Here is a 13180-nt window from a genome sequence, read left to right as displayed (position 1 = left end):
AATGTAAAAAGATAGTTTAAAGATAGACAAAATCAAATTGAGACAATAGTAGTGTCTGTGTTAATTGGATGAACTAAGCACAATTCTTGGCATGGTAGTCTTTGTATTTTTGAAAATATTTCATAAGGTGGATGCAGTTATTTTTAAAATTTTCCTAAAAATTGCTTACTGATTGCCTTAAACTAACTTTATTTTCTACGACTAACGGAGGTAGGTAAGACTCATTTCATAATTGACTTGCAAATAAAGTTCTCACCGAGTCATAAAGTGGCATGTTGTTTCCAATATGAGCTGATTCCCGGATCCGTAATTCAAAAGCAATTGTTTTTTAACTAATTATTGTACTTGCATAATCGATTGTTCTAAACGGTACTGAAGTTAGTTACAAGATCGGGGCATATTTTCTCGCTTCTTCAAAATGTGTCACTATTGAAATTGAAAGTAACTCGGATAATTAATTTCTGTGATGAATAGAATATTGGAGATTGTCTGTTACACGAAAATTTATTCATATATGAAGTTTACGCATTTACTGCTATTTAATCACCCGATTAAAATTATGCTCATATAATAAGTTGCTACTTAAAAGGATTGGTTCGCAATTGTCAGGCTGCATTTGCCGTGTTCATTTTGTGGTTACATCATAGATTGGTTCATATAAGATGCATGCAATATATTCTAAATATTCATACTCATTATTATTCATTTTCCACTCTTTACCCTTTATTTCCTTCTTTACACTATATTATTTAACGGACAACAAATATTTTCCCAAATACGAATACAGCGGTGTGTGCGTTTCTCTCTGATAATATACATTAATCTTGTAAAATTGTACACAATGAAATATTTAAAATTGAACAGAATGCTCACAGCAGTTTCGGCTTTCCGATTTATTTCATTATAGACAAAAAACCATCAGGAAAGTCGAAAGATGAACAAATGGCTGAGAAAAAACAAGAACTGGAAAAACGGCTGCAGGACGTAACTGGTCAGCTAGGCACAGCGAAAAAGGCGGCCAAGAAAGGTTTGTACGAATTAATTATTTATGGCTAATCGAAATAATCGCGCGGTTGCAGGAGACACGACCTGTAGATTTGGAAATAAAATAGGAATTTTCTTGTGTTTGCAAAAATTTGTTGCATTATATAGCATTGGTTGCTCTCGCTAGCTTTGTTAGGCATCCAAATGGCGCACAATGTAATCTTAGAATTCATACCATTCCATTATATTATATTACGATACTCTCCGGAACATCGAATACATGAGCTTTCAATTCATCCTCCCTATTTGCACCGTCAAAATCTCATATTTTCTGTTTTACTTGCTTATTCTTGTTTCGCTCGCGGGACCATTCAGAATGTATGTTTTATCGGAAAATATTTCAGCAACTGCATTCCAGAATATATATACACAAATTTATTAGATAAGAACCACAGAAGAAAGGTTCGAATTGTGAACCGCCAAGTATGCAGAGAACTACTTTGTTCTATGTTGTGCTTAAGGGTTGGAGGTCGCTATACATACAAAAGAGGGTTTTTAAATCTTGTCACTAAATATTGTCACATGGGGTTTTCATTATTACTTTCCGAAATGGGTCTTGTTTTTGATATTGGTTATAAAGGAGGGAGTGCGTGCGAGTGTGAAAAAGGTTCGCAAAAACTACCCAACCTAAAAATCTGAAAAACAAGTTGGAAACTGGTTGCTCCGCGCTTCAGATATGAAAGGTTAAGTTCGAATCTTATGTAAATATATTTTTTTGAGTGCAGAACTACCACATTTGTACGTAGCCCATAATGGGTATGTATATTTAGAATGTCAAACTCCTTATTTTAGTGTGATATTGATATTTATTATTTTGAGTTGCAGTAATTTTATACGGAAAAGAGAATTTTGTGTTACTGTTACTTTATCAGTAATATTACGGTTTTGATCAAACTTTGGAATAAGTGGGGGTTTCTAGACATTTCAGATGAAGATAAATAAATTCAGCCTGCGGCTGTTCTCGCTATAAAATGACAAGTCTGGTATTGACACTGAAATTGTCCTATAATGATGGTATAGTCGTCGATAAGCGTGTTAGAAGTTCTCATGATTTCAACTAACGTTTTGATTTCCGTCCGTCAAGAACCTTTATTTCTTGGCGTGGCATAAGTCCACTTCGACTCTTTTCAACGTTTTACAATTGTTCAAGGCCACATTAACTGCGGTGATCTCTGACATCAAATGCGTATACTTGTTCGTTAGGCCTGCCACTAAGAATTAATCACAGTAAAATTGAGATTTTGCAACTTTTTGAAAATCTATGAATTAGAATAAATTGAAAAATTTCTAGAAACACTCAGGAGAGAGCCGAGCTCGTAAATTATCCAATATAGAAAGTGAATTGAAATTGGTAAAAATACGCACATTACGTAGCCGCCATTAAAGTTATGTGCCAAATTGCAAAAACAGTATTAATTCCAAGAAATCTTTCTCATGCGCCATCGGAAGAAAAATCGCAAACTTTGATTAGAGCAAGCTCGTTGAACAAGTGTTCCTGGGATATATAGAAAATGATATTGGCCAAATTATTAGATGTACCAATTACAAATTTTGTGTGATTCAACGCTACCAAAGTTGTCTCCGAATATTTAATGATAATAAATTTAATATATACAGTAATTCATTATGGTTTTCTCATAAGTAGAAAGTTGCATTTCTTTAAATAAGCAAATCATAATAAACTGATGTAAATATCCAATATTTTGTTGTGCCACTTTTCCTGCTATAAGAGGTCTAATTCGCCGCGGCATGCTGTCGATTGAACAGTGTGCTGTCTCTTATCTTTGCGCTTTGGTTGTGATGCCATCTTTAACAATTTCCCTCTTCATTAATTCCCAATCGTTTTCGGTTGGGTTCATGTCAGAGCTATTAGCTGGCCAATGCAACGAAGGGTCATTTTCTTCCTGCAAAACACTATTGAGAGCAGATCAAACCATTATTCTCGTGAGGTGTTTCGCGGTCTGTATAACGTAGTCGGGATAAAATTTCTCACTTCGACGGTGAGGCTCCCAAACTTGCATTTATCGCCGAAGCGTTGAGATATATTTGTTTTTATTAAAATATAAGATGCTGATTGTCTACAATAAATTTAATGGGAAACTACCGATTTCCAGAAGTTCGTACTTTTATCAGACCATTGGTTCGCCCATTTCGGCCGCAGCTGTTAATTTGGGCTTCCTGGCGGGTCGGTGAGTTTTAAAATCCAAATCATATAATTTTCTTCGTATTGGGTGCTCATAAACGTTTATATTGGCATTTTCCCAGTGAGTTTTTATTATTTTTTCAGCAGCAAGTTTTCTAAACCCCTAACCCAGGTTTGAAATTTGACTCTTTAGTCGGAATACACTAGCTTCAAGAGGGTTCTATGTACGGAATAATATACGATTACAACACTTTTTGATATTAATCAATTTTTTGTTACTGCTTTCTTCCGAAGTGAAAGACATCTTTTTTTTTGCCCATGATAAAATGTCGCAATTTCATGAGCCATTCGATAAATACTAAGAAAACAAACAAATTGAATATTTTAATGTCACATTATACTAAAATCATATATGTAAAAACAATACCTGCGAACGCGAATGAAGCAAGGGTGCGTTTGTTTAGGTTGATATGTCGATAATGCATGCATCTGTTAAGGTTCATTGCAACAAAAAAGAACAAGTTGGAATATAGGAAGCTGGGCACTTCGAGTATTAAGATTTTATGTGAGGAACGTTCTCTTAACAGAGTGGACATTTTTTAAAAGGCATCAATTATTGGATAAATGGGGCTCTTCATATTTTGCATTCATAGTCATTATTTATTTTATTGTATCTACAGTGTAGTGCCATGGAATTATCGACACTACATTTTTTTTTGAAAGTGATATATCTTTTCAACTGTGAAATAAAATAAATTTTACTTCAAAATTAACCTTTTTGAAAGCTAATGAATTTAACAAAATTGGTGAAATATACTTACTTTTATCTAAAAGTAATTAATATTTTGTCCATCCACCTTTGGTTCAAATTATGCTTTTAATTCTGTGCGGAATAGTCTGGACACAAGTTTCAATGCACTACCAACCAGACATACTTCGCGGATATTGGGTCAAAAATTTCATGTTAGGCGTTTGCCTCTCATAAACTTTTTGTTTTAAACACTCTCAATCATTTTCAGTTCGGTTGATATCAGGAGCGGCAATGTTTCGACTGAACAAAAACAACAATATTTTTATTATACCGTACATCTTCGATCACTTTGTCTAACTCATGTCACAGTTTAATGTAGAAACGCCGACCTCTGCTAAATATTCCTTCACTTGCAAAAGTCAAAAGAAATATTAAATTGCATTCATTTTAATTACCTAATAAGTTATAACAAATTTAAAGCACTAACCAGTTTGAAACGAAGGAGAATAGAGCCCTTCTTTTGATGGAATTAGATGATCCTCTAGAATGGTTTTGTAACCATTTTCGTTAATCGATCCTTCTATCAGTGCTAATTGTTCAACATCATGGTAAATAGATCATTCTATAATCATTGGGCTGGCTTCCTGGCTTAATAGTTCTCCGAAAAGCGTTTACCCGATCTGCGCCTCACCCCCGCCTTTCCACTGAATCCAAACAAATTAAATTAGGATTCAGCGGAAAATATTATCTGCGATTTTTTTCAATTGAACATTTTTTACCGATTTTCGAGCAAATAACCTACACCCCGGCAGTCTTCGTGGAACATTCCGTATCCGTCATTTAATACCTCACATGATCATATCCTTAAAACAAAATGTTACATCCCGTTACGTCCTTAAACCTAACGCAAAATGGTGGTACTCGTTACATACGAACAGTTTCATAGACTACATATTCTCACCAAACTTCGTGACGATAGTTCCAGCCGTTTCGGCGTAAATCTTGTGTGATAGGTAGACATTGAATCGATTTTACTAAAGATTTAAATCAACAAAACCTTAGAAAATGTGAAAGGGGACTTTATAATAAGTATCCTAAAGAAAAGAGCATTTTTACTCTTCAATTACACTATATTTCAAATAAATTTTGTAAGTGAAAAAGTGGCAGCTTGTTTATGAATTTGTAAGAAATTATGAAAATTCTCGATTATCTGTTTCCTTACACTTTTTTTTATCTCTTTCCCTGATGTCGGCAACTTCATTTTACTGAAGTTAATATCTACTAGGTTTTACCTGTGCTTAGGATTCTTGTAGTGACATCTTGTTGGTGTCTCCTAATTAGCTTGTCTCTAAAATGAATTTTGACTACTATAGTAGACAAATGTTCAGGGCATTAATCCATTAAATATTTTCGTGCCATTCCTAGAAGCTATCTAACTTGTGTTTGTTTTTATATTTACTTTTTTGTCAATAAAAAATATTAGAGAATCTAATAGTCGAAAACGAAATTATCCTTTCTTTCAGATGAAGCAGCAAAAGTAGACGTAGTACCTTCTGGTCGCTTGTCATCAAGTTCTAGCTCTAGCGATTCATCATCATCTAGTTCAAGTGACAGCAGCTCTAGTGATTCAAGTGATAGTGAAGCAGGTTAGGACAACAAATACATAGTACATTGTTTTAAATAAATTTATTACTATTAAGTTAATGAGAAACAAAAAATCAAATCAGTTCATAAAACAAACAAAAATCATTATAAGAATTGAAAAAAAAACAAGAAAAATAATAGAAGTCAATAGTGATGGAATATGAGAATCAGATAGCGTGGAGAAACCTATTGTCATTGTTAAGATAACGATATGAGCAGAAACATTTCGTTTTAATTTTTGTTTGTTTTCACTTCTACATCTGAGAAAATTTTCGACTTTTTCCTTCCATCCGAACTAGTTAAGGTCGTACATTATTATGAGAAAATGAGTTAGTTCTATAGCAGACAATATAAGATATTGATTTTTATATTTTCATATTTTAATGATTAATCTTGTAGTCATTTTTTGTTACTAATATTATTAGTTCGATTGTTTTTCTTACGCGATAACGTAAATGTGTCGTCATCTACTCGTAAAATGCGCTAGAAAAAAGGAAAATTTTGTCTGTTTTTATTTTTTATTTTTTGAAGCATTTCCTTCGATTTTAAACATTTTTATTATTAGTTTTCGTAAGTTTAAAGTGCGTCACGATCTTTTATGAAAGGATCTGGCTATTGACTATGAAAATATTGGAATTTCGTATTGGATGAGAATTCGTTAACGAATGTATATAAAGTCGATTAGTAGGTAGTAGTTTTTTATTTTATATTTTTTTTTTAAATAGGGCTTTTCAACATTTTTAAGAAAATGACTTATTTATTATACACGTCCATTCAATAAAATTCATCTTACTGATGCTCGTGAAAAGTATTGTTTAGTCCAGTCAACTAAATGATCGAATTAATACTTCGTTAGTGCTCGAAGCTATACTATTAGCCAAGTTGATGTTTAAAAAAGAAAATCGTTCGTTGGATATAATGTTCCTAAACTCGTTCCCTCGAAAGCAGCATTTTCTACATAATATATGTATATTCGAAATTTTGAGAAAGCCTGGTTTTCCAGCGTAATTACCTAAAAGGGAATACTAATTTCAGAATCAGTTTATGTAGGAGTTTTCCATAAATTATATTCCAACCAAGACTTATAGCAGAAGTAAGCACGATTCTATGCTAAATGTTTTATGGGTAATGATAAAGCACGAGTATAGCGAGAGCGAAATGCAAATGGTCCTACCATATTTTCGTTGCAAACACTGAGTTGTAAGAACGCCTGGAGTTATAATGTTTTGTGACAAGACCTATACTCTAACTTTCACAAAGTATTTCAAAGTATGTAATTCTAAGTTATACACGCTTTGTCTGAAAAGATATGTTCATAAATTTTGAACCTCCCTTATGATTGGTGCGATCCATTTCATGGACGTGTTTGGCTTACTTCTGCTATGGAGGTGGCTTTAATTGCAGGTAAGTTTATGAGCCGAATTCGCATTACTAGCATCTGTTCACAACTTGCATTAGCTGGAAATGCACATCCATCGTTTTCCTCGTTGTGAAATCAACTGCACTACTGAAACAAGAACGAATCCCATATTCAGGATGCATAAGTTCTTATTCGCAATTTCATTTTAATTTGGCTCACTGAATTTGAACTACAGATCGATTGCCGTCCCACTAATTTGGGGGGATTAATAATATGTTGGTGTGTATTTGGCCTTACGAAATTTCAAAACTCTCCAATGGACGATTATATGTCGAGCTTCCAAATAGTATCACTACTCCATGACATTTGGATCTTATGTAGTGAATGTTTTCTGTCAATAATGCCAATTGAGTAAGAATTGTCGTAAACGTATAATAGAATATGCTGAATTAATTTCAGTTTCGAATATAAAATAGCCATTCTTGTAACGCGAACACCAAGTTGTACATTCAGACTGGATTTTACATATAGCGAGTGGAAATTAGCCTTAAGTTGTATCTTCAGTATTTAAATATAAAAAATAACAAATTTTTGTTATTTGGTATGACTTTTCAACAAATTTTATTTGTAAAGCGATTTATACAGCTAGTAACGAGTTACAATTAGGGACTTGACTTAAATCTCATTGAATAGCATAGTCACACTACTCAACCTAATAAATCAATTACAATAAACTAACTTAATTTCGAATCCTTTCTTGTGTCTCGAAGTGTTAAACTGTTGATGTAAAGGTATATCGTGAAGCAATTGTGTATTGGGGCAGCCAATCGAATCGATAAAATATTTGAAGAGTGACGAAGATGAATATAGCGCGGATATTTCATATATTTGATTTGTATTCCAGAAAAGAATTCTTGTTAGTTGACTAATTGCAGCAACCGATCTGAACAATATGTAACGAATCAAGCAATCTCCTTAGAAAACGAAATAGAATATGAAAGGTCAATTAAAGTCAGAATGTTCGTATTACATTTCCATAAGTTTTTTACCTATTTTATTATAAAGACAACAGCTTGTAAACATTTCTTCTTTCATTATCACCTATCTAAATTATTTACTGGAATTTCGGCAAATGAAGCGGGTAATTATGTTGGTTTTTCATTCGCAAAGCGAAAACATTGTAAATGTGTTAGAATGTAGTTTATAGAAGATAATTTCCAAAATATCACTATCACATCCCATTATAAAACTTTTACTATGAGTAAATCGTCTGTTCACGAAGAAAGGTGCACTTTCTGTCGTTCTCGTTCCTCCTCATGATCGATCAGGCATTGTATATTTACAGTCTTTGCAGTTGGTGCATTTGATAAAAGTGCAGGAATTTGAAGTCTTCAATTAAATTAATACACACTTGCAGACAATGTGTAAAATATATAAAAGTAATGTCGGAATTTTACTAAATATTTTAAAAGTGCTTTTCCTTTAATAAATTAAAAGTGGTATAAATTGGTTTTGATAATTTTTGAAAAGCTATGAAATTCGGCGTTGTTTATGTATAATATGATGACAACTAGTGAATTAGTGAAATTCGAGTAAGACATATAATAAAATTGGTACGAAATATTATGTGATTAAAAGTAATACGAGTTTTAACAAGAAAACGTATAAGGCTTTTTGAACTGGAGTGAATATGTCCGCATTTTTATTCTTAGCGAGAGAAAGATGAATACGATAACCGTTGATAGTAAAGCGATTGAAAATATTAAATGAAACTATCACATTTTCAGTGCAATAGATTTGAAAAGATTAGATGACTAAGCTAAGAACATGGTGAAGTAAGTGAGAATATAGATGGACATGTAATATGTTTTCGGCTGTCGGCTTTCCCCTTTACACATTGTTTGCACGTTAACTATTGGAAGAAATTTTAAAACAATTGACTGTTTATATCATCAACACTCTAGCTATAACTTCACACTAAACGTCTACTGAGATGGCAAATCAACTGGTAATTAATTACATTGGCCTATCGAATCTTGGCACCTAACAGTTGCCTCTATTATTTTGTATTTGCTAATTTTCGTTTCTGATTTATTTGAACTCTTGCATCTTGGTTTTTTTCTATCTAAATTCAGCATAAGTTCTCTGGACTGAGTGCTTACTTAATTTGGCTTTACAATGGAATTTCATGGTTTAGTATATGAAACAGTTGGTAAATTTTCAATTAATTTTGTACTGAAAGATCTTGGAAAACTAAAACTTTATGTAACTTTCGGAAGGTATACGAGTAAATAATGATCAGGCTGGTATTTCCTTTTAATTTGATTAATAATTAAAATGAAGGTTTCTTGAATTTATTAGAAAGTAACGAGCCCGGAGAAACAAGTGCAAGCTAATTATTGTACTTAATGTTTGTTTGATGGCTAAACTATTTTAGTAGATACAGTTGCATTATTAAAAAGGCTTTCATTTGTAATATTTATGTGACACAAGCAATCAATTCTACAGCATATGAGTGCGTATGTCTGGGCCTAATTTGGTTAAAGTACAATTAAAGATCATTTGTAAATAAACCATAACTTGTTTAAATAAGCACAAAAACATGAAAGATATTCTGAAACTAAAACTGCAGAGCGATCTCCTCCACTAGCTTGAGTTTGTGCTACAAATGCATCGATTAAATAAATTATGCTAATTGCAACCTTTGCTCATGGTTGCTTTTTTTATGTGGACAGAAGAAATATATTAAACAGAGACAAAGTATGATAGTATGTAAACAAATTTCCTGCCTATCTTTTTACGTATTTTCCAAAGATGGAGAAGTGCATAACCGAGAAGAAAATTCATGTTTACATGAATGTTATAACACGTTATAAGAAGAGAATAAATAGCTAAAGAATCTATCAGATTAATTTTCCATTATTTATATTAAAAAAAGGAACAGCTGAAATATTTGGCGTCGTGTAAATTCTAATTGCCGTACATTTTTTTAAAATTACGATTATAATGAAAGAAGAAAGTTGAAAAAGCAAATTTACTAATTACATGCGAAGGATGTATGTTTTCTATTAGCTGGTAAGAACCAATTTAGATGTTTAGTTTGAATAAATATCCAAAAGGAAAATTACAAAATGTATAATTTAACATTATTATAAAGTATTTTTTTCAGTTTCTACTTGTATTTAATTATAGAGTCGTAATATTGATAGAAAAGAAAATAAAATAATTTTAGTTTAAGCATAATTAAATTCTCTAGAACAAGACAAAACTTATGGAAAGCTAATAAAAAAGATATTACATTTATGGTAAAATCATTACTTTTCATATTCATTATTCTCTGTCCCCTCCAACGCGTTACTTGGCATTCTATAAGTAGAAGATTTTAAGGCTGCGGAAAGCTTGTCTCTAGGATTTTAATGAAATTGGTTGCAATACCTTTAATTATTAAGTGCTATTCTAGACGACGTGCTCCCCTAAATACAGAAATGCTTCACGTGCTAAAGACTCAGAAGTGAGTACTCTTACGGGCTAGTTATTTATGAAAAGTGCAATTACAATGAATGAATTTGTTGGAAGGTATTTATTCTCCTACATTATTGTCTCTTGATTGGAAAAAATCTAATTCGTTGCCTTCTGTTTTTTTGCTTAGGTGTCGGTCGACCACCCAGAAAGAAAAAATTGAAAGATTCCAGTTCACCATCAAGTTCCGTGAGTATAGTTTTTAAATGTTCATAATATAGGATGATGTGTGTGAAGGTGTCTAATTTGTAAAAGTATGAATGATAGAATATGCAATCATGATATCGAGGCAAAGTGGATTGCTCCGAACAATTTCTTAAAAATTAGAATCGTTTGTATGCTATACACACTTTTTTCGGAGTTTTTTTTTCGTTTGAGCGAACATGTGGAAACTGTGAAGTTCCACGCATACAATAATCCCCATGAAGTTTTGTAGACTTTAAAGAGCCTGGATGTAACACATTTTCCGAAATGTATCCGCATAAAGCTTCAAATGAAACATTTCGATTGATAAAGTACAAACTTAATGTGCGGCAAGATTCATTTTCAGAAACCATCCAATATCCGGGCCTTAAAATATGTACCACTCCGATATCTGAACAAATTACGAAAACCCACCCCACAGGAGTATAAAATGACAGCGGATAATTCGTGGAAACTTTACTATTATTAAGAAAGTTGTATTAGATTAAAATTACCATATTCGTGTGAGTTCACCGCATCAAAAGGCATTTAAAGTAAATTTTTTGACATATGTCATATGGGAAGCAGCTACTTTTTCCTACTCCTTATTTATTTAAACAAATCCTTATTGCAATTGGTGGAAACCTTGGGAATGCGAACTTCATGCTTGAATAGAGTGAGGTCATTCTTTACCATGTGAGTATACTACACTCTAAAGCATTATACATGTAATGCCAGTATCTCGCTAAGCGTCCCTAAATATAATAAAAGTATTGATCATCATCATCATCATCAACGGCGCAACAACCGGTATCCGGTGTAGACCTGCCTTAATAAGGAACTCCAGACATCTCGGTTTTGCGCCGAGGTCCACCAATTCGATATCTCCAGAAGCTGTCTGGCGTCCTGGCCTACGCCATCGCTTCATCTTAGGCAGGTTATGCCTCGTCTTCTGTTTCTACCATAGATATTGCTCTTATAGACTCTCCGGGTGGGATCATCCTCATCTATATGGATTAAGTGACCTGCCCACCGTAACCTATTGAGCCGGATTTTTTCCACAACCGGACGGTCATGGTATCGCTCATAGATTTCGTCATTGTGTAGGCTACGGAATCGTCCATCCTCGTGTACGGGGCCAAAAATTCTTCGGAGAATTCTTCTCTCGAACGCGGCCAATAGTTCGCAATTCTTCTTGCTAACTCAAGTCTCTCTCAAGCAAGTCTCCGAGGAATACATGAGGACTGGCAAGATCATTGTCTTGTACAGTAAGAGCTTTGACCCTATGGTGAGACGTTTCGAGCGGAACAGTTTTTGTAAGCTGAAATAGGCTCTGTTGGCTGACAACAACCGTGCGCGGATTTCATCATCGTAGCCGTTATCGGTTGTGATTTTCGACCCTAGATAGGAGAAATTATCATCATCATCAACGGCGCAACAACCGGTATCCGGTCTAGGCCTGCCTTAATAAGGAACTCCAGACATCCCGGTTTTGCGCCGAGGTCCACCAATTCGATATCCCTAAAAGCTGTCTGGCGTCCTGGCCCACGCCATCGCTCCATCTTAGGCAGGGTCTGCCTCGTCTTCTTTTCCTACCATAGATATTGCCCTTATAGACTTTCCGGGTGGGATCATCTTCATCCATACGGATTAAGTGACCTGCCCACCGTAACCTATTGAGCCGGATTTTTTCCACAACCGGACGGTCATGGTATCGCTCATAGATTTCGTCATTGTGTAGGCTACGGAATCGTCCATCCTCATGTAGGGGGCCAAAAATTCTTCGGAGGATTCTTCGCTCGAACGCGGCCAAGAGTTCGCAATTTTTCTTGCTAAGAACCCAAGTTTCCGAGGAATACATGAGGACTGGCAAGATCATAGTCTTGTACAGTAAGAGCTTTGACCCTATGGTGAGACGTTTCGAGCGGAACAGTCTTTGTAAGCTGAAATAGGCTCTGTTGGCAGACAACAACCGTGCGCGGATTTCATCATCGTAGTTGTTATCGGTTGTGATTTTCGACCCTAGATAGGAGAAATTGTCAACGGTCTCAAAGTTGTATTCTCCTATCCTTATTCTTCTTCGTGTTTGTGTTTGACCAGTGCGGTTTGATGTTGTTGGTTGATTCGTCTTCGGTGCTGACGTTGCCACCATATATTTTGTCTTGCCTTCATTGATGTGCAGCCCAAGATCTTGCGCCGCGTGCTCGATCTGGATGAAGGCAGTTTGCACGTCTCGGGTGGTTCTTCCCATGATGTCGATATCGTCAGCATAGGCCAGTAGTTGGGTGGACTTGAAGAGGATCGTACCTCTTGCATTCACCTCAGCATCACGGATCACTTTCTCGAGGGCCAGGTTAAAGAGGACGCATGATAGCGCATCCCCTTGTCGTAGACCGTTGTTGATGTCGAATGGTCTTGAGAGTGATCCTGCTGCTTTTATCTGGCCTCGCAGATTGGTCAGGATCAGCCTAGTCAGTCTTATTAATTTCGTCGGGATAACGAATTCTCTCATGGCCGTGTACAGTTTTACCCTGGC

General features: G+C 34.6%; 1 protein-coding gene across 14 annotated transcripts in view; it reads left to right on the top strand.

The window, feature by feature from the left end:
• Positions 1–13180, top strand: part of LOC119653500 (homeotic protein female sterile-like) — a 47616-nt gene that overhangs the window by 22545 nt on the left and 11891 nt on the right. For all 14 annotated transcript variants that reach the window (XM_038058140.1, XM_038058137.1, XM_038058150.1 and 11 more), the window contains 3 exons: positions 908–1027; positions 5462–5584; positions 10592–10650. In XM_038058140.1, the coding sequence (XP_037914068.1) occupies positions 908–1027; positions 5462–5584; positions 10592–10650 (302 nt within the window). The remainder of the gene's footprint in view (positions 1–907; positions 1028–5461; positions 5585–10591; positions 10651–13180) is intronic.

Source organism: Hermetia illucens, chromosome 4 (assembly GCF_905115235.1).
Source record: "Hermetia illucens chromosome 4, iHerIll2.2.curated.20191125, whole genome shotgun sequence".
Lineage (NCBI taxonomy): Eukaryota > Metazoa > Arthropoda > Insecta > Diptera > Stratiomyidae > Hermetia > Hermetia illucens.
This window is presented reverse-complemented; position numbering and strand designations above follow the sequence as displayed.